The 21,427-nt window shown below is 48.8% G+C and overlaps 1 protein-coding gene across 1 annotated transcript; it reads left to right on the top strand.

The window, feature by feature from the left end:
- The first annotated feature begins 290 nt into the window (after nucleotides 1–290).
- Nucleotides 291–20,316, top strand: LOC132592672 (uncharacterized). The gene is made up of 6 exons (XM_060279119.1): nucleotides 291–398; nucleotides 1,109–1,436; nucleotides 1,512–1,898; nucleotides 8,026–8,138; nucleotides 17,079–17,280; nucleotides 18,266–20,316. The coding sequence occupies exons 1-6, from the start codon at nucleotides 291–293 to the stop codon at nucleotides 18,301–18,303; spliced, it is 1,176 nt and encodes a 391-aa protein (XP_060135102.1). The 3' UTR covers nucleotides 18,304–20,316.
- Nucleotides 20,317–21,427: the final 1,111 nt, after the last annotated feature.

Here is a 21,427-nt window from a genome sequence, read left to right as displayed (position 1 = left end):
TCCCTTTCCTTCTCCATCCCCCCCCCCTATTTCCCATTAATTGGAGAGGTTATTATAGCCCCCTTTTTTGCAGCCCGGTCTCGGCTGCTGGGTCATTCCCCCCTTTTTTCATTTAAAGTCAGGGGAGCTTGAGGGTTGGCTGGGAGGTTCCTCCCCACCCCCCGTGTTATTGGGGCCGCTTTCTGCTTGCTGGGGCTTGGGTGGGCCTTCTCCTAGCCCTCCCCTGTTTTCCCCGCGATCGCAGCCGCGTTCGTGGGCCGCTCGGTGCTAGCGCCCGGCGCGGCGGGTACATGACTCAGGGGCGGTCTTGGAGGCCTCCGGAGGGCCCGTACCTGTGTGGGCCACGGTCGGGGCCTGTAATTTCGCCTCCGCGGGCGGCTGAGTCGCGCTGGGCTCAGGTGAGGAGGAGGGAGGTTGGCGTGAGCGGCTGGGCGCCGTACCGGGGCTGCTAAGGCCTGTTTTTAGTGGGAGGCCGTTGAGGCCTGTCTCCGCTTGGGGCCTGGGATCCGAGGCTTAAAGATTATTCGGACCCCCCTCCCCCCTCTCCTTCTTTACCTGAGGGTGAGAAGGAAAGCGGCAAAAAGGCTTGGCTTTGCTGGCTGCAGCATTAGCTAGCTCCTTTTATTATTGTGGGTTCCTTGTAACTGCTCCACCTGGTGGCTGTTTGTGCTTATTACATCAGTAAAAAATTAAAATAAATATGTTCAATTCATTGGGTTGGAGGTTAGAGGTGGCCTTAGCAGGCTTGGTCCCTTCTTAATTTGATACGTTTCTCTTGGGCTGCGCCTCCTGGCGGGCCTTTTAGTTCTGGTCCACTAAAAGAAATTTGGTTTACAGTTTATCGGGCCTCTTATTTGATTAATTATTGAGCCTGGGTGGTAGGCCTTGGATTTTGTGGAGTCATAGTCACAGGCCGGTGCCATTTTGTTTTGCTCCGCCTCCAGGCGGACGCCATTTTGTGTGCTACCTGTTAGGCCCTTTCTTCCTATTTGGTTGCCCCTAGTGGTAGGGCTTGTTTTTGCAAGTTGTGAATTTTAAGTGATTGCAATTGAAGCTAATTTTGCTTGTGATTTACCAGTTGCCTTGTCAGTTTAGATAATCTTTGCAGGAGCGTTACACCATGGCTGAAGGACATGGAGGCGTGCAGCCACCGGCTGAGACACAGTCAAAGAGGATCATTAGGGGTCCTTCCCAGGCCCTTCGCTCTCCTTCCACGGTGTCATTGGCTGGTCGTGTACAGGCTTTCTTAGGCAGCCTTGCTGGAGATCCAGAGGCCTTGGCCAGTTTCGGCTCTGGCCTGGATGTGCTCACGCAGCGTTCCACTGCACCTCCTGCCGCCACGTCAGTCGCTCCTTCGGCTTCCACTTCGGGCGTGACCCCAGCTCATACAACTACGGTGGTGGCCCAAGTCCACGCCCCCGCCCAGGGGGGGGCTGGTGCCTCCTCAGGCTTCTGCTTTATCTCCCACAGTTATTCAAGAGTCTCCTCCCGATTTGTCTTCCACAGATGAGGACAACTTCATACCCCCTTCCGGGAGGGCTGCAGCTTTAATCCAGGTTGTGCCTTCGGTGCCCCCTCTTCTTCCGCACCGCTTGTGCAGAAGAAGAAGGTTCGGCCGGCCTGCCGGCCTGCCAAGAAGCAGACCAAGAAGCAGGGGGCTGCTGGGGCGGGGGTGGCTACGCAATCAGTGGCGTCACCTCCTCCCGCTGCGTTACCTGTTGTCTCTCCTCCGACCGCTGTCGCCCTCGTAAGTCGGGACCAGACTACAACGTCCTCGGCGGAGGACGCATTGCCAGTTCTGGCTAGGACTTCGCTCGGCGGGAAGCGTCGTCATTCGAAGAAGTCCAGGAAGAGAGCAAAGCATCATAAGGACGACACTTCTACAACCTCTTCAACAGGTTTGTCGTCTTCTTCGGGGGAGGAATCAGACTCTTCACTGGGCCTCTACTTGGGGTTTGGCGAACAGGCCGGGGCCTTTCCTCGCTGGATTTGGCGCAGACGTGCCAACTCCCATCACGCTCGTTACGGCGCTGTGCAGGATTGCCTTAATGGCGAGCTTCTCCCCGAAGTTATGGTGTCCACAAATAGGGCTAGGGACATCATTCCCGGCAGCCACCTCCCTTCAAGGTTGAGGTCGCGCATACTTGATGGCCGCTTTGTCGACATGTTCGAGTTGGCCCCGCCGGAAGAGGAGGTGCCAGTGAAGGGAAATCAGGGGCCGGCCTTGAAGAAAGGGGTACGGACTCGTAAAGTCGAGAGGACATTCAAGCGTTGGCTTGATTGTTTCCAAGTTTTTGCGGGTGTCGTGGCTGCAGCCTATCCTCGCTGAGCCATGCATCTCATTGTGTATTTGTTGATCGTCCGCTCGGCTTACACAATGGCTGGTGAGGCGGCTGCTATTGCGTATGATGAAAGATTTCGACGTAGGGCTGCCAAGATCACTTCAGCCCGATGGGATAGAAAAGACCTCGATGTCTGGACCACTTACATGGGCCCGCTCGCCGAGAAAAAGCCAGCTGAGCCTACGAAGCAAAAATCGGCCCCTCAAAAAACAGGTTCCAAGTTGCTTTGTTGCGACTTTAATAAGGGGTTGTGTCAGCGGCAGCCTTGCAGGTTTGCTCATCAGTGTAATCTTTGTGGAGGTAATCACCCCGCTACATCTTGCTTCGGGGGCCATCGGCAGGGGGGGCTCCAAATCAGCTACAAGGGGAGCTCTCCCTGCCCTCCCCGCCCCCCCACCGCTGCAGCCCCCAAATGTTTGCCTCATGTCACTAGCTTATTCCCCCATCAAGGTTCTAATCCTAGTAAAATGGTTAAGCATTTATCCCAATGCAAGGGCGGCTTCTTACTTGAGGGACGGTTTCTCTTCTGGATTTCGGATTCCAGTGGCTTCGCATCCCATTGCACGGAATCCATCGAACCAGAAGTCAGTGAGGGAGATGCCGGCTGTGGTCAGGAGGAAAATAGAGAAAGAAATTTCCCTTAATCGTATAGCTGGCCCCTTTGTGGTCCCTCCTTTCCACGGCCTGCATCTTTCTCCCTTAGGGATCGTTCCCCAAAAAAGCTCCTGGGGAATATCGTCTGATTCATAATTTGTCACATCCGAAAGGAACTTCAGTTAATGACATGATTCCCCCCGAGCTTTGTTCAGTAAGGTATGCCTCCCTGGACCACGCAGTCGAAATAGTGCGGAAGTTTGGCCCTGGGGCCTTACTTGCCAAATGCGACATTGAATCGGCCTTCCGACTGCTTCTCATTCACCCTATAATAATAATAATAATAATAATAATAATAATAATAATAATAATAATTTATTTATACCCCGCCCATCTGGCCGGGTTCCCCCAGCCACTCTGGGCGGCTTCCAACAAAACAGAATTTCTAAAATACAGAAATCCAGCAAACATTAAAATACAGAAATCCATCAAACATTAAAAGCTTCCCTAAACAGGGCTGCCTTGAGATGCCTTCTAAAGGTCTGGTAATTGTTGTTCTCTTTGACCTCTAGTGGGAGCCACTACCGAGAAGGGTGGGTGCCACTACCGAGAAGGCCCTCTGCCTGGTTCCCTGTAACTTGGCTTCTCGTAGTGAGGGAACCGCCAGAAGGCCCTCGGAGCTGGACCTCAGTGTCCGGGCAGAACGATGGGGGTGGAGACGCTCCTTCAGGTATACCGGACCGAGGCCGTTTAGGGCTTTAAAGGTCAACACCAACACTTTGAATTGTGCTCGGAAACGTACTGGGAGCCAATGTAGGTCTTTCAGGACCGGTGTTATGTGGTCTCGGCGGCCGCTCCCAGTCACCAGTCTAGCGGCCGCATACTGGATTAGTTGTAGTTTCCGGGTCACCTTCAAAGGTAGCCCCACGTAGAGCACATTGCAGTAGTCCAAGCGAGAGATAACTAGAGCATGCACCACTCTGGAGAGACAGTCAGTGGGCAGGTAGGGACTCAGCCTGCGTACCAGATGGAGCTGATAAACAGCTGTCTTGGACACAGAGTTGACCTGTGCCTCCATGGACAGCTGTGAGTCTAAGATGACTCCCAGGCTGTGCACCTGGTCTTTCAGGGGCACAGTTACCCCATTCAGGACCAGGGAGTCCTCCACACCCGCCCGCCTCCTGTCCCCCACAAACAGTACTTCTGTCTTGTCAGGATTCAATCTCAATCTGTTAGCCGCCATCCATCCTCCAGCCGCCTCCAAGCACTCACACAGGACCTTCACCGCCTTCACTGGTTCTGATTTAAAAGAGAGGTAGAGCTGGGTATCATCAGCATACTGATGGACACCCAGCCCAAACCCCCTGATGATCTCTCCCAGCGGCTGCATATAGATGTTAAAAAGCATGGGGGAGAGGACAGAACCCTGAGGCACCCCACAAGTGAGAGCCCAGGGGTCTGAACACTCATCCCCCACCACCACTTTCTGAACACGGCCCAGGAGGAAGGAGCGGAACCACCGCATGACAGTGCCCCCAGCTCCCAAGCCCTCTAGACGGTCCAGAAGGATGTTATGGTCGATGGTGTCAAAAGCCGCTGAGAGATCCAGCAGAACAAGGAAACAGCTCTCACCTTTGTCCCTAGCCCGCCGGAGATCATCGACCAGTGCGACCAAGGCAGTTTCAGTCCCATGATGAGGCCTGAATCCTGACTGGAAGGGATCCAAATGGTCCGCTTCTTCCAGGCGTGCCTGGAGTTGTTCAGCAACCACTCGCTCAATCACCTTGCCCAAGAATGGAAGATTTGAGACTGGGCGATAGTTGGCCATATTGGCCGGATCTAAAGATGGTTTTTTAAGAAGCGGTTTAATAACCGCCTCTTTCAGCGGGTCTGGGAAGGCTCCTTCATGGAGAGAAGCATTTACCAACCCGCGAAGCCCATCGCCCAGCCCTTCCTGGCTAGCTTTTATAAGCCAGGATGGGCAAGGATCAAGGAGACAGGTGGTTGGTTTCACTCGTCCAAGCAGCCTGTCCACATCCTCGGAGGTAACAGATTGAAATTGATCCCACAAAACTTGACTAGACAGGACTCTAGCACTCCCCCGCCCCGGCCCTGCTCCCACGGTGGAGTCTACCTCTTCCCGAATCTGAGCGACTTTATCTGCAAAAAACTTTGCAAAATCATTGCAGGAGATCATGTGGCCCGTACTGGGCCCGGATGGAGCAGGTGGTTCCGCTAAATTGTGAACCACCTGGAAGAGTCTCCTGCTGCTGTTTTCTGCAGATGCGATGGAGACGGCGAAGAAGGTCCTCTTCGCCGTCGCCATTGCCACTTGGTAGGCTCGAAGTTGAGCTCTAGCCCGTGTCCGGTCTGATTCAAAATGAGTTTTCCGCCACCGGCGCTCTAGCCGTCTCAACTACTGTTTCATCGCCCTCAGCGCCGGGGAAAACCACGGGGCTGTCCGGGCTCCATGCAATCTGAGAGGGCGCTTCGGAGCCAGACAGTCAATAGCGCTGGTTAACTCTGCATTCCAGCGGGCCACCAGGGAATCAGTTGAAAGGCCATCGACATGGGATAAAACATCCCCTACCACTCTCTGGAAGCCAATTGGATCCATTAAGTAGTGGGGGCGGACCATCCGAATCGGTCCCACCTCCCTGCAGAGGGGAAGGGTTGCGGAGAAGTCCAGTTGCACCAGAAAGTGATCTGACCATGGCACTTCTTTTGTTTCGCTTTTACTTAATGTCAGATCACCAACATCCATAGAGGTAAACACCAAGTCCAAGGCATGTCCGCGGCTATGAGTTGGGCCAGACTTATTCAGGGACAGCCCCATGGTGGCCATGCTTTCCACGAAGTCCCGAGCGGCTCCTTGTAAGGTCGTGTCGGCATGGATGTTAAAATCCCCTAAGACAACCAAGCTAGGTGTCTCCAGGAGCACATCCGACACGACCTGAAGCAGCTCGGGCAGGGAATCCTTGGTGCAGCGGGGAGGTCGGTACACCAAAAGGAATCCTGTACTGCCCCTATTGCCCAACTTCCAGAACATGCACTCAGAAAACTCCGTCTTACCAATAGGACGCCTGGTGCAAACTAATGACTTCCTAAAAATCACTGCAACCCCCCCTCCCCGCCCAGATGGCCTGGGTTGCTGTGCATAAGAGAAACCTGGTGGACAAGCAGCGCCAAGAACGGGCCCATCGGCTTCATCCAACCAGGTCTCTGTCACACATGCCAGGTCAAATCCTCCATCCACAATCAGGTCGTGAATGGCAGTGGTCTTATTCATCATCGACCTGGCATTGCACAGCAGCACCTTCAGGTCATGTGGGTACCCCTTGCTGATTCCAATATCCGTCCGGTCAGGACCAGACCCGGAGGCAGGGATAGTCCTCAGACAACGACTAAGTCTGCCTCCTCGGTAATGACATGGTCTGGTCTTAGCGTAACTCCTCCTCCTACCCGTGACCACTGAGATCGGTTGTCCCAGTGCATCACCCCCTGTGGAATCTGCCCCAGCCATTTTGCTTGCTGGGACACCCTCCCGGGCAGCCCTGATCCCTCCCCTTAAAAACAAAATAAAACCTCTGTAAAAAACAGCAAAGAACAGAACAAAAGAAAAACACAAAAAACACAATAAAACCAAAAACAATAAAAATTACAAATACACTAAAATTTAACAGATTCCCACACCCGACTAAAAATCCCTCCCTAAAACCTATGTAAATAAAAAAATTAAATAAAAAATACAGTAAAACAATACAAAGACAGAAAATTACAAACTAAAATTGACCCCTCCCCTTAAAATCAAATTTAAAACCAATACAGAAAACAAACTAATACAATAAAACAATACAAACAAAGACAAAATTACAAACTAAAATTAACCCCTCCCCTTAAAATCGAATTTAAAACCAATACAGAAAACAAACTAACAGACTAAACGATAAACAAAAACCAAAAACAATAAAAGTTACAAACACATCAGAATTACAAGAAAAGCAGCAGCGGCACTGTTTCAGGCCTCCTAGGAGCCTTAAAGCTGTGGTAGAGTATGGGTCCCGCCCCCGGGCCCAAGGTGGAAGTGGGCTTCAGGGGGAGCAGTCCTTCCAGTACTCACAGCAGCAGTGATGTTCCAGGCCTCCCAGGAGCCTCAAAAGCTGTGGTGGAGTGGGGGACCTGCCCCAAGCCCCAGGTGGAAGTGGGCTTCAGGGGGAGCAGTCCTCCCAAACACTCCCTGGCAGAGCAGCAGCAGCAATGTTCCAGGCCTCCCAGGAGCCTTAAAAGCTGTGGTGGAGTGGGGGACCCGCCCCAAGCCCAAGGTGGAAGTGGGCCTCAGGGGGAGCAGTCCTTCCAGTACTCACAGCAGCACTGATGTTCCAGGCCTCCCAGGAGCCTCAAAAGCTGTGGTGGAGTGGGGGACCCGCCCCAAGCCCAAGGTGGAAGTGGGCTTCAGGGGGAGCAGTCCTTCCAGTACTCACAGCAGCAGTGATGCTGTTTGAGCAGCATGCGCCGGCAGTTGCGGGTTGTGTGCTGGTCAAAATATGAGGCAAGGCTTTTCTCCGCGGCTTTCGCGGTGGCCTTTTTCGGGGCCCTGCGGATTGGAGAGGTGGTTTTTGAGGAATCACGAGCTGGGACTTCTAGAGGTCTACTTTTGCAGGATGTGTGTATCTCGTCATCCGAATTGCAACTTACAATTAGGAGTTCCAAGACAGATCAGTCGGGTTGGGGCGCTGTCATGCGCCTCCCGGCCACCGGGGAGAAGGGCCCCTGTCCCTTCAAGGATGTTAATAAGTATTTAGCAGGCAGGCCCCCGGGGGATGGCCCATTCTTGAAGCATCATGATGGGTCGCCTTTGACTAGGCAGCAATTTGCCAGGGTGATGAGGAAGGTAATAGCGGCTTGCGGTTGTAAGGCTGTTGATTACGCTCCTCACTCCTTCAGGATTGGGGCGGCTACTACCGCCGCTCATTGGGGCCTATCTGCTGACCGGATAAAAGACTTGGGTCACTGGAAATCTGAGGCTTATAAGTTATATGTGCGCCAGCGTCGCTAATTCTTTTGTTTTGTCTTACTGTTTTTTATCCAGGACCTGCACCTGTGCGCATCTGGCTGGCGGGCCACTCTACTGTTTACTGGGCCGGCATCAGGGCCGATGAAACCGACTTCGGGCGTCATCTTGGTGTCCCCCAGCATGTGCAGGTTTCCTGGATGGGCCAGCACGGGATGCGTTGGGGAGAACTACTCCCTTTGTTGCGAAACAAGGTTCTTCGGGAGGGCCCCCCTCACGTGTTGGTCATTCAGTTGGGAGAAAATGATTTTCATGAATGGGATTGCCTTTCACTCCGCTTGGCCATTCAAAATGATTTGATTGAATTGCAGAATTGGTTGCCTGAGGTGCATCTCTTCTGGTCACAACTGCTGCAGCGCAGAGTCTGGCGTGGCAGCACTGGCCCTGCTAGCCACGCCGCATTTGAACGCATGAGGAAGCGTATCAACAGCGCAGTTTCTAAAAAGATTGTAGAATTGGGGGGTCGCTAATCGTGCACTCTGAAATTAAATCTAACGCCACCTCCCTATATCGTGAAGATGGTGTCCACCTGTCCCCCGCTGGGAGTGATTTGTGGTTGGGGGCTGTGGCTTGGGGTTTAAAAAGTTGGTTAGGCCTATGAGTGTTGGCGGGAGCCTGTGGCTTCTGTGGCGGGTTAGGCGGTTGATGAGTTTGGGAGGGGCATCGCATGGAGGTGCATGCCCCTCAGTGTTGCTCTTATAGAGGTATTCCGTTAAAGGAATCCCGGGGCTCCGGGGCTCTAGTCCTTACACCCCCGCAATGGTGCGGGGCTGGGGCCAATACAGAGCACGAGCCTTGGGGAACATTTCTGGTGGGGGAGACTGCCTGGACGCAACTATCTCCTCCACCATGGGGTGTTTACTTGACTTTCCTACTGTAGGAAGTCAGAGCTGGTCCTGTCCCACCGTGGGGCAGAAGATTAACCAAAGCCTAAGGCCAACACTCAAATAAATTTGTAATTTTAAATAAAGTTGTGGCCAAAATTATGCCAAAACCAAAACCAAAATTAATGTGTCTGTCTGAGTTATTGGTGGGGAATTTTCTGAGGGTCTTGGCACGCAAGCATTTGACTGTGTTGACCACAGGAAACTATGGCAAGCTCTTAAAGAAATGGGAGTGCCTGATCACCTCATCTGTCTCCTGAGAAATCTCTATGTGGGACAAGAAGCTACAGTTAGAAGTGGATATAGAATAACTGATTGGTTCAAAATTGGGAAAGGAGTACGACAAGGCTGTATATTGTCTCCCTGCTTATTTAACTTATATGCAGAATTCATCATGCAAAAGGCTGGACTAGATGAATCCCAAGCTGGAATTAAGATCGCTAGAATAAATATCAACAACCTCAGATATGCTGATGAAACAACCTTGATGGCAGAAAGTGAGGAGGAATTAAATAACCTTTTAATGAGGGTGAAAGAGGAGAGTGCAAAATATGGTCTGAAGCTCAACATCAAAAAACCTAAGATCATGGCCACTGGTCCCATCACCTCCTGGCAAATAGAAGGGGAAGAAATGGAGGCAGTGAGAGATTTTACTTTCTTGGGTCACTGCAGATGGTGACAGCAGTCACAAAATTAAAAGACGCCTGCTTCTTGGGAGAAAAGCAATGACAAACCTAGACAGCATCTTAAAAAGCAGAGACATCACCTTGCCAACAAAGGTCCGTATAGTTAAAGCTATGGTTTTCCCAGTAGTGATGTATGGAAATGAGAGCTGGAACATAAAGAAGGCTGATCGCCGAAGAATTGATGCTTTTGAATCATGGTGCTAGAGAAGATTCTTGAGAGTCCCATGGACTGCAAGAAGATCAAACCTATTCATTCTTAAGGAAATCAGCCCCGAGTGCTCACTGGAAGGACAGATCCTGAAGCTGAGGCTCCAATGGCCACCGCATGAGAAGAGAAGACTCCCTGGACAAGACCCTCATGTTGGGAAAGATGGAGGGCACTAGGAGAAGGGGACGACAGAGGATGAGATGGTTGGACAGTGTTCCCCTCAGCTCATCCCTGTGTTTCGGTAGGATACCCTTCCCTCTCTTGTCCCTGCAACGAACCCTCCTCCTTGTTTATTTGTGGAAATGGAATACATCTCGAGACATGATTTTGATATGTATAATTTCGGTTTGGAGAATTTGGTTTGATGTATTTTGTTATTTATTTTATTTGTTTACATTTGTAAAGACCTGATGTAAATAATTTTTAAATTTTTATTTGAAATAAAGGTATTTTTAAATCGAAAAAAACACACCCTTCCCTCTCTTGTCCCTGCAACGAACCCTCCTCGCTGATGTTGCCAATAGATTATGAGACGAAATGGTACAGGGGTAAAGCAATCCCCACTCAATTCCGTACGCCTTAAAATAAATCCCTCAGTTCTGGGCTTCTCAGTAAAGAGAGTCTAATTCCAGCTTTCGTGGCCTGATCTCACAAACACTCAGGGCTATATGAATGAACAACCTCTTGCCTACAGAACAGGGGCTCCCTCAACTCAGATCCCAACTGTATCAGTCTGCCATATCACCCTGGCAAACTTGTGGCACTCTAGGTTTTCACCGTACTGCCCTTCCTGTGTGACTCCAAGACACAAACTATCCCCTTTTCCTTAGGTAAATTTTGCCCTTTTCTGAGTCTCCACCTCTGTGTTTTAATAGCCTGCTGGAATAACCGAGACAATACTCTTTGGCAAAAAAAGAAGATGAATTTTATTTACTTGAGAACATAGGTTTGTCTTTTCTTAACGATGCATAAGTTTACAAGCTTAGTTACAGTTATACATTAACTCTGTCTGACTTTAACTTCAAGTTATCCGAAGCCAGGCATCCCCAAACTTTGGCCCTCCAGATGTTTTGGACTACAATTCCCATCATCCCTGACCACTGGTCCTCTTAGCTAGGGATCATGGGAGTTGTAGGCCAAAACGTCTGGAGGGCCACAGTTTGGGGATGCCTGTCCTTGTGAAAATGTTTGTTGTCCAGTTATGCCAACTGGTAAACAACTATAAACACAACTATTAGCTGTGTTGTAGAAGCGTAGCAAAGACTCCTTGCCTAGCACGCTTCCTTCCGAAAGTCAAGCCTCGTTTCAAAACTGTCCAGGAATTTTCCTCTGAAGTTCAGATAACAGTCTGTAGCAGCGAAAGTCTTATCCAGCTTTCGGTGCCCTTGTGTGCCTGAGAAAAATAAATCACTTTCACTCCCTTGTTCATTAAAACAGAGAATATTTATTAAGTTAGGACAGCTTCAACCAGGAGAAGTCAGCTCCATGATGCTGCAGCTGCAACGAACAGCAAAACAACAGACCAGACTGCAAACGGCAGACTGACAAACAGTACACATAACGTTCTCATATAACAGAAACCAACAGTAACAGGGATTACACACAGTTCCTGTTTCCTGTTTACATGCCACATCACCAATACTTCCTGTTTACATGAGAACAGTCCCCACGTGATACAGGATGACTGCTGAGCCATTAACCCTCTCAGCTCACAGTCCTAAGCCTAACCTAAACCACCACTATCCTGGCTCCACAACCTTCTTCTTCCCTCTTCGTCACCACACTCCCCCTCTTCCAACTGCCAAAACGGTTATTCCCTCCTTTTTAAACCGGGCACCATCCTGCCTCCTAAAGATGCGCTGTCAGTTAAGGTGGAGGTGGATTAACTCTTTCTAATCCAGGGTGTAATAAATCTTCCATCCTGGGGCTAATCCGTTACAGTCCCCAGGGAGTGTTGGCTCCCCATGTATCTCCATACCTTGGCCCCCACCCTTGGAAAAGAAACTGTCAGCTTCTTCCCAGCATGCACTTTTGTCTGAGCCCTCTGTTGTCCCTGGGGAGTGTTGGCCCCTCCCCCAGTATCTTCCTACATTGGCCCTCACCCTTGGAGAAGGAACTGTCAGCTTCTGGGTTCTGTTTCCCAGCGTGCACTTTTGTCTAAGCCCTCTGTTGTCCCCGTGGATTGTTGCTCCCTCCCCCTGTATCTCCATACATTGGCCCCTGCGCACGCATCGTGAACTTTTTATATATTTGGATTAAAGAAATTTGAAATAAGAACATGAGCAGCAGAAGTTATTATTGTTTAATTTTATTTTTTGGGTTGTCATTTATTTTGGTGGGTATTGTATGATTTGGGCGTTGGTGGTGGTTTTATTTTATTTCTCTAGTTGGGGTTGTCATTTAAATCGGGGGGGGGGGGGATTGGCCACTGCAAATATCCGATGAGTTAAACTGGGGAGAGAAAGTGCATGGTTGTTGTTGTTTTAAAGATGCAGAGGCTGGCAATCAGTCATAGTATAAAGCCTAGGTTAAAAGGGGCACGACTGCCCTTACTTAAAATGGCCGCCGGAGCCTCGCATGTGACACAACGCCCACTAATTTAAAAAGCAAAAACCCTTCGCCGTGCCCTCAAGTGCGTGTTAGGGGAAATGATTAACAACTGCCTAATGCTGCCAGGCATTTATTAATGCAGCCGCCGGGAGGCGAGGCCGAGTCTGTCGGCCTTGGCTTGGGCTAGTATTTAAATGTGAGCCGAGGCCTCCACCCTGTATCTCCATTCCTTGGCCCTGGCCTGACTCTGTGGGTTGTCTGGTAATGGCCGCCTTGATGGCTTCAGTTGCTCGGTTGATGACGTCATTATTTGGCGCCGCCCTTCAGAGATTCTGCTGGTGACAGCGCGCGATCTGCCTTTCTATTGGATGCTGCTGGAGTCTTCACACCTTCTGCTGGTGATGTCTAATTTGGGCGCCACTTTTTTGAATGTTTAATCATTATTTTAGGTGTGAAAGGTGTGGTTTGTTGAAATAATTTTTACGCCAAATCCCTCCCTGGTAGGCAAGGTACGCTTTGCCCTGATTTGATGCAATTCGGTTCAGCGGTTATGGAGAAAGGCTGTTACATCTGTGCGTGCAATGCCTACATTTATATATTAATAAGATTAGCATCGCTTTTTGTTCTGAATAAGTTGCTTCTATCCCTATCAAAAACCCACTCCCGAAACCCATCAGTTCCCAATTTTTCTTCATAAAGTACCAAGGCATTGTCAAATGCCTTTTTTGTGTCTATGAAAATCAATGCGGATTGCTTGTCATTCCTCGTCTCCAAATCTTAGATTACATCAACTATGTTTCTCATATTTTCTTTCAATTAGCAACCAGGAAGAAAGCCCTGATTTAAAATCAACTTAAATCTATTTGCTAGAATATTGGCAAAAAGTTTATAACCATTATTTAACAACAAAATTAGTGTATAATTCTTTGCATTCATTGAATCTGTTCCTTGTTTGGGAATTAATGTGATATACGCTTCTTCCCATGTTTTCGGAGTCTGGCCATTTTGTCTTTACATTATTTATTTATTTAGTTATTTATTAATACCCCACCCATTTGGCTGGGTTTCCCCAGCCACTCTGGGCGGCTCCCAATAGAATATTAAAAACACGATAAACACACAAAACATTAAAAACCTCCCTAAACAGTGCTGCCTTCAGATGTCTTCTCAAAGTTGGATAGTTGTTTATTTCCTTGACATCTGATGGGAAGGCGTTCTACAGAATCTGCCATGCTGATGTGCCCAGGCAGCAATGGGCCCTCTGAGAGGGGTTCATTGACGCTTTTGCAATTCACAAGATTCCCCCTTGCATATTAATTCCATGTTCCTAAGGTCATTCCCTGCTGGTGTCAGATCTGGGAAGCATCTTCCTTTGGGGACTGCACTGCAGGGGTGGCGTGGGGGGCATCCGAGGAGAAGTTGCTCAGAGTTGGGGGGAGTTGTTTGGGCCCAAACAAACCACAACACTGCAAAACAGAGGGAGGAGGGTTGGTGAGGGTCCACTCACCAATGGGCACTATGTTGGTAGCCCCTGAATTAAAACATGGAGGTAGTAAACAGCCTTCACACCCAAGTGGCTCGTGTTAACGTCTCCAATGCAGCTGTTGGACATTTTGCAACAGGATGAGATTTAAGCATCCTCTGCCACTACCTTGTAACTGGGGAGCTAGGCACTGGATCTCCCAAGGGGGTCAGTTGTCAGTCATTCCTCTCTTTTGTGTGTGGCAGGAAGGCCACAGGGGATATCCAGGCACGGGGATGTCCCGCTGTCAGGTACACGTCTTCTTTTCTGCTTTGTGGAACCATACAAATCCCATACAGACAAGCAATTGCTATATGCAGGAAGGAAAGAGATTCTGTACCTATTAAAATGTACTAGTTCTGCTCTGTGGAACCATACCAATCTGATACGGATAAGCAATTGCTCTATGCAGCAAGGAAAGAGATTCTGTACCTATTAAATTTTACTGCTCTGTGGAACCGTACAAATCTGATACGGACAAGCAATTGCTATATGCAACAAGGAAAGAGATTATGTACCGTTAAATTTTCCTGGTTCTGCTCTATGGAACCATACAAATGTGATAAGGACAAGCAATTGCTATATGCAGCAAGGAAAGAGATTCTGTACCTAATAAATATTACTGGTTGGCATCTGTCTGTCTTGTGAGACAATGGAGTGTGCCTCTGCCTTAGCAGCACCAAAATCACCTCCCTGGGAGACTTCCGGTTGACCGCCGGTCATCTTGGACAGAGGTTCCCTTGGCTGAGGAAACCTCAGCACAGTGAAGGTGGGGTGAAACCGCAAAAGCACTGCGGACCCCTGAAGAAACCCCAAATAGAGCTTTTTGGGGACTTGGCGACCTGGCAGTCACCTTGAACGAGCTCCCCTCTCCCTGGTAATCTCTGTTTTGAGTCCAGTGAGCCAGAGGGTTGGAGCTGCGGTGCATCGGTCCTAATGCTTCCTTCAAGAGCGTAAAGCTTCATTGTCCGGGTGGTGCTAGTGGTCAATTCTGCGTAAAACAGTTAAGATTGATCAAAGAAATCCGCGAGTAATTGAGTATTTGAATTGGTTTGAAGATTTGGATTAATTAGGCTATGGATTGGGAGCTTAATTTACGGAGGTCGCTCCCTTCTTCTGGAAGTAAGGGAAAGCAGTGACAGAGGAAGTACAGCTATAGACTTTTTGTGTTAGGCCTCTTTATCTCTTTATCTCTTATGGATTGTTAATTAGTAGATAAGTAGTTTAGTTAAGTAACAAAAGGACTGATATGTTTCCAAATGTCTCTAATCTCATTCACAAGTCTGTACTGCAACATCTATCCTTCAGAAGATGGAAGTCGGCTTCCTTTTTAGTTTCCATCTTTGCCTAATTAAATTTCATCCAAAATCTTTAACTTTAAAGTCCACCAAGCTTGGCAAAAAATCCCTGTTTAGAAAGTCTGCTGCTTCAGGTGGTGGATTGTGGTTTCAGCTATTCTGAGCTGCGCTACACCACGGGCAGACTCAAGCCGCTTTTCTTGCGCCCCAACTTGCTGTCAATGCAGAGATGAGGCTTCGTGAGCGCAGCGAGTCTCTCCCTTGCCTGGCTGGTTCCCCTCGACTCCCTACTGTTCCATGAGGATTCTTGGGGGGTGGGGTTGCCTAACCCTGGCAAGCACCCCAACGCTCAGAAAGCCCGGCAGCGGTCGTCTGTTACTCCTCACTGCCGATCCACTCCTCACTGCCATTTCCCTTTGCAGGCAAACCAGAAACATTGATTTTGTATATAGATTATAAACATTTCCCCTTTTTGAAAATTATTGTCTTCTTGATTCCTGAACTTCCGGAAGTACGTCTGTTTTGTGGTGGCTGCAATACTGGCAAAGGAGGAGGATGCAAAGTGAGGGAGGGAGTTGAGGGGGGGGGCAGAGTGAGATGGGTAGGGAAAGAGTGAGAGGGTGGGGCCTCCATTGAGGTCATTATGATAGAAGTGTTGCGTTGATGCAAATGGGGAGCTACGAAGGGTATAAAGAGGCAGGTGGTCCAAGAAGGAGGCAGATGCCAGAGGCAGAAGCCAGAAGAGGCAGACAGCCTGCGAGCGAGATTTGCATGCCCACCAAGATGCCTAAGACCTCTCTTCCAGTCTATATCCTCTGCCTAGTCACCATGTCTTCAGCTTGCTACATCGTGAACTGTCCTCGGGGAGGAAAGAGATCAGTCTCTGACATAGAAATCAGACAGGTAGGAGAGAGAGACACACACACACAGAGAGAGAATCTCAATTGATCTTCCTTTGCCTTCTTCCCGTGCTACAGCTGGTGGCAGCAGCCCCGGCGAGCAGTGGCCACCGCGCTTCGGGGGCTGCCATGGCCTGTCTTCCCCTCGGGGAAGCCAGGTGGCGGCATTCCCGGCAAGCAGCGCCCGGAGCCAGGTGTCTGCGGCGGGGGAAGTGGAGAATAAGGATCCTTATTCTCCGCTTCTTCCCCCCCCCCCACCTCGCACACAGCAGACATTGGACGGGATTTCCAATAGGAATGCATTGAAACTTAATTAATGCGTTCCTATGGGCTCTGGCGGACTGGCGGCGGCAGGGCGCTTGCTCTCTTGGCTCGAGGAAGGCAGGCAGGCAGGCGGGAACAGCCCTGGAGCCGATAGGAACTGCCTGCCTGCCTTCCCCGAGCCAAGAGATCAAACGCCGCTGCCACCGCCAGTCCCCCGGAGCCCATAGGAATGCATTGATTAAGTTTCAATGCATTCCTCTGGGAAACTGCGACTCACAAGATGTATTTTTCGTAGGACGAATTGAGTCCTGCAACGAATTAAATTTGTCTGGCAAGGCACCACTGTAATGTGCATTAAGTTCAGTGTGTCTACCCTAAGTAACATTAAATTGGATGTCACCCATGGGGTTTAAACCTAGAAAAATATGCATATGAATGTAGCCTCAAATAGTTTTGAAAGGGGAATTAGAGAAATCAATCCTGGGGGACAGGTCTATGTTAGCTAGCATGGTTTGATGAAACCTCCAGCTTCAGAGGCTGTATACCTCAGTTTTCAGCACTGCTTGTGGGCTACCTGGCAGCACCCGGCTTGTTGCTGTGGGACATGGAACGTTCGTCTAGATGGATTTTTGTGAGTTTTGCTGGTTCAGACCAAACACCCATCTAATTCAGCATACCTGTAGTCACCTTGCCGTAGCCAAACTCAAACTCGGCACCACCCCTCACTCTCTGTCTCTGTCTCTGTCTCTCTCTCTCTCAGTGCATCACCTGCGGTCCTGAAATGACAGGACGCTGCTTTGGCCCCAGCATCTGCTGCGGAGAAGAATTTGGCTGCCTCATTGACACCCCAGAAACAGCACGCTGCCTGGAGGAAAATGACCTGCCTGACCCCTGCGCGTCCGGCTGGAAGTGGTGCGGTAATGAAGGGAGATGTGCAGTCCCAGGCACATGCTGCGGTGTCGGTAAGGGTATCCGTGTGTGGGAGATGAAGTTCACCCAGAGGGGGTGCTGGTGAGAGGAAGAGGGGGGGGAATGCGAGTCAGGAAAGTCAAGTGGAAAACCACCCCCAAGGAAAAGACACAAGTCGTAACCATAGCATAACAGAATTGTAGAGCTGGGAGGAACCCCCAAGGGTCATTTAGTAATGCAGCAATCTCGACAGATGGCCATCCAACTTACCATTAAAATGTTCCACTGCCAAGCAGCTCTGACGCTCAGAAAGTTCTTCCTAATGTTTAGTCAGGATCTCCTGTCTTGTATTTGAATCTATTGCTTTGGGTCCATGGGACAGCCCTTCAGATATTAGAAGGTGGCTCATATCACATCTCAATCTTCTCTTTCCCAGGGTAAACATACCCAACACTCGTTCAACCGTTCCTCATAAGGCTTGGTTTCCAGACCCTCTGGGTCACTCTGTTCGCCCTCTTCTAAACACATTCCATCTTGTCAATATCTTTCTTAAACTGTGGTGACCAGAAACAGAATAAAAAAAATTCCTTCCAGAAGCACAAAGTTTGTCATTGGTATAAGCTTTCGTGAGCATGCACACTTCTTCAGATGTGGTGACCAGAGTTGGACACAATAATCCAGGTTGGGTCTGAGGAAGGCAGATAATCCAATAATCCCGGTTGGGTCTGTTACTTCCTTTAACCTGGACACTAGACTTCTGTTGATGCAGCCTAGAATAGCATTCCCTTTTTTTGCTGCTGCATGAGGCTGGTCTCTCATGAAGCTTGTGGTCTACTAAGACGCCAAGATCCTTTTCACATGTACTACAGTCAAGCCAGGTGTCACCCATCCTATGTTTGTGAATCTGGTTATTCCTCTAGCCCACATTTTACCAGCTTCCCTGCAAGAATATCAGGGGAGACTTTGTGACCGACCCAAAAGGCTTGCCAGAAGATTAAAGCACAGAAAATTTCATTTTCGCCCTCCTTTCTTCCACAGAGAGCTGCACCGATGATGCAGAGTGCTTGCTTCCCTGAAGCCCATGCGTAGGCAGCCCCCAGAACATCGGCTTTCCAACTTTTATTTCAGAACGCCCTCAGAAAAAGAAGAATCCGAAGAACAGGTGTGGCGAATTTGAAACTGATGAAGTAGTGGATAGGTATTCTGTTATTTGATTACCAAGAACGTTACCTGTGAAATTAAGTTTGTACCAATGTTACCAAAAAGCAACCATTAAGATTCAAGCCAATAAATATCCATCTTTAAAGTGTCACATTAGTAATCGTCTATTTCATTTTCCAGCTAAGGTATCCAGGAAGCCAGGTGGTGGGGAACTCTTTTAAACTGTCAAAACTGCCTCTTAGAGGAGATAGGTGAGTTTGTGGCTGAGAGTGCACCAAGGAAGGGGGGTTCTAGTGAAGGGAAACCCTTATCTGAGTGCACATAGGAACAGTCTTATTTATAGCCCCAAGTCTATATAGGTACCTGGTCACGTTTAGGCTGGAAGAGGACTCTCTTTTATTTTTGAAAACCCACAAGTGCAGAGAGTTTAAAGAAAGGCTAGAGGGGTAAAGTGGGAGGTTTGATTTACCTCAGAAATCCCTATTAGTGCTTTTAATAATTGAGAGGTCAGAGTTATAAGACTGAAAGTGAGAGGGACTTTCGTCGCAACAGGGGTTGGCAAGGTTTACCTTGCCTGGACCGGTTCACTCCAGCAGAGATCTCTCCTTGGGCCAGTTCGTGAGCGCGCGTGCCCACGATTTCTGGCGCCCTCAGAAAAAGAAGAGTCTGAATAATACCCTAAATAGCATAAAGCAGACATAAAAATTGGGAGACCAAAATGTAAAAACACAGCACATAATACAACTCTTTTATTGCGTTGTGTTGCATGTTTTGTCCTGTGTCATTTATGCAGAGAAATGCTTGATATTTTCAAATACATGGTGGGGATACTTTGGGCCCCTTAACGCTGGTGTTTTATTGCAGCTGTGTTCTGGACACAAATCTACATTGGTAGTGGATTTAGCCTGCTTTAGTTGGTTAGAATAATAGCATCAAGTTGGAAGGGACCATGTGGGTCATCTAGTTCAAGAACCTTTTGCAATGCAGAGTTTTTTTGCCCAGGGTGGGAATCGAACCCATGACCCTGAGATTAAGAGTCTCATGCTCTAACAACTGAGCTATGGTTCTATCTGAACACATTGCTGCTGTCCAGAGGGGCTGCAGTGTAACAAAGGCACAGTAAAAAAAATAAACCGGAGCATTTGTGGATGAATGGTTATGAGATTTCCGCAGGTAGTGGCAGGATATGCCCTGGTGGATCTAGACATGGGGGTGGGGGGAGAACCCGATATAAATAAGTCAGGAATTAGATCATAATAGCAAAAGGGGAAAAAATCTGCAGAAAATCATGTTTTACATTTTCCTGCTCTCTGGCGCTATCTGGTGTTGCGTGTAATGTATCTGAGTCCCAACCGCGTGTCCACCACAAAACTTTTGCAGGCACAAACAGCATTGATAGTGGAATGGAGTGTGACCACCCTGATAACATCATGTGCACAATTCATCATGTTGTTGTTGTTGTTGTTTAGTCGTTTAGTCGTGTCCGACTCTTCGTGACCCCATGGACCATAGCACGCCAGGCACTCCTGTCTTGCACTGCCTCCCGTAGTTTGGTCAAACTCATGTTCGTAGCTTCGAGAACACTGTCCAACCATCTTGTCCTCTGTCGTCCCCTTCTCCTAGTGCCCTCAATCTTTCCCAACATCAGGGTCTTTTCCAAGGATTCTTCTCTTCTCATGAGGTGGCCAAAGTATTGGAGCCTCAGCTTCACGATCTGTCCTTCCAGGGAGCACTCAGGGCTGATTTCCTTAAGAATGGATAGGTTTGATCTTCTAGCAGTCCATGGGACTCTCAAGAGTCTCCTCCAGCACCATAATTCAAAAGCATCAATTCTTTGGCGATCAGCCTTCTTTATGGTCCAGCTCTCACTTCCATACATCACTACTGGGAAAACCATAGCTTTAACTATACGGACCTTTGTCGGCAAGGTGATGTCTCTGCTTTTTAAGATGCTGTCTAGGTTTGTCATTGCTTTTCTCCCAAGAAGCAGGCGTCTTTTAATTTCGTGACTGCTGTCACCATCTGCAGTGATCAAGGAGCCCAAGAAAGTAAAATCTCTCACTGCCTCCATTTCTTCCCCTTCTATTTGCCAGGAGGTGATGGGACCAGTGGCCATGATCTTGGTTTTTTTGATGTTGAGCTTCAGACCATATTTTGCGCTCTCCTCTTTCACCCTCATTAAAAGGTTCTTTAATTCCTCCTCACTTTCTGCCATCAAGGTTGTGTCATCTGCATATCTGAGGTTGTTGATATTTCTTCCGGAAATCTTAATTCCTGCTTGGGATTCATCTAGTCCAGCCTTTCGCATGATGAATTCTGCATATAAGTTAAATAAGCAGGGAGACACTATACAACCTTGTCGTACTCCTTTCCCAATTTTGAACCAATCAGTTGTTCCATATCCAGTTCTAACTGTAGCTTCTTGTCCCACATAGAGATTTCTCAGGAGACAGATGAGGTGATCAGGCACTCCCATTTCTTTAAGAACTTGCCATAGTTTGCTGTGGTCGACACAGTCAAAGGCTTTTGCATAGTCAATGAAGCAGAAGTAGACGTTTTTCTGGAACTCTCTAGCTTTCTCCATAATACAGCGCATGTTTGCTATTTGGTCTCTGGTTCCTCTGCCCTTTCGAAATCCAGCTTGCACTTCTGGGAGTTCTCGGTCCACATACTGCCTAAGCCTGCCTTGTAGAATTTTAAGCATAACCTTGCTAGCGTGTGAAATGAGCGCAATTGTGCGGTAGTTGGAGCATTCTTTGGCACTGCCCTTCTTTGGAATTGGGATGTAGACTGATCTTCTCCAATCCTCTGGCCATTGCTGAGTTTTCCAAACTTGCTGGCATATTGGGTGTAGCACCTTAACAGCATCATCTTTTAAAATTTTAAATAGTTCAGCTGGAATATCATCACTTCCACTGGCTTTGTTATTAGCAGTGCTTTCTAAGGCCCATTTCACTTCACTCTCCAAGATGTCTGGCTCAAGGTCAGCAACCACACTACCTGGGGTGTACGAGACCTCCATATCTTTCTGGTATAATT

This window comes from Zootoca vivipara, chromosome 9 (genome assembly GCF_963506605.1).
Source record: "Zootoca vivipara chromosome 9, rZooViv1.1, whole genome shotgun sequence".
NCBI classification, from domain to species: Eukaryota; Metazoa; Chordata; class Lepidosauria; order Squamata; family Lacertidae; genus Zootoca; species Zootoca vivipara.
Note: the sequence above shows the minus strand (reverse complement) of the source record. Positions and strands in the feature narration are given on the sequence as shown.

Coding starts and splice junctions, on each gene's coding strand:
- LOC132592672 (XM_060279119.1), top strand. CDS start 291: ATGACTCAGGGGCGGTCTTGGAGGCCTCCGGAGGGCCCGTACCTGTGT. Junction 1,899..8,025: donor TTCTACAACCTCTTCAACAG/GTTTGTCGTCTT, acceptor TTTTTTATCCAG/GACCTGCACCTGTGCGCATC. Junction 17,281..18,265: donor AGGCACATGCTGCGGTGTCG/GTAAGGGTATCC, acceptor TTTCTTCCACAG/AGAGCTGCACCGATGATGCA.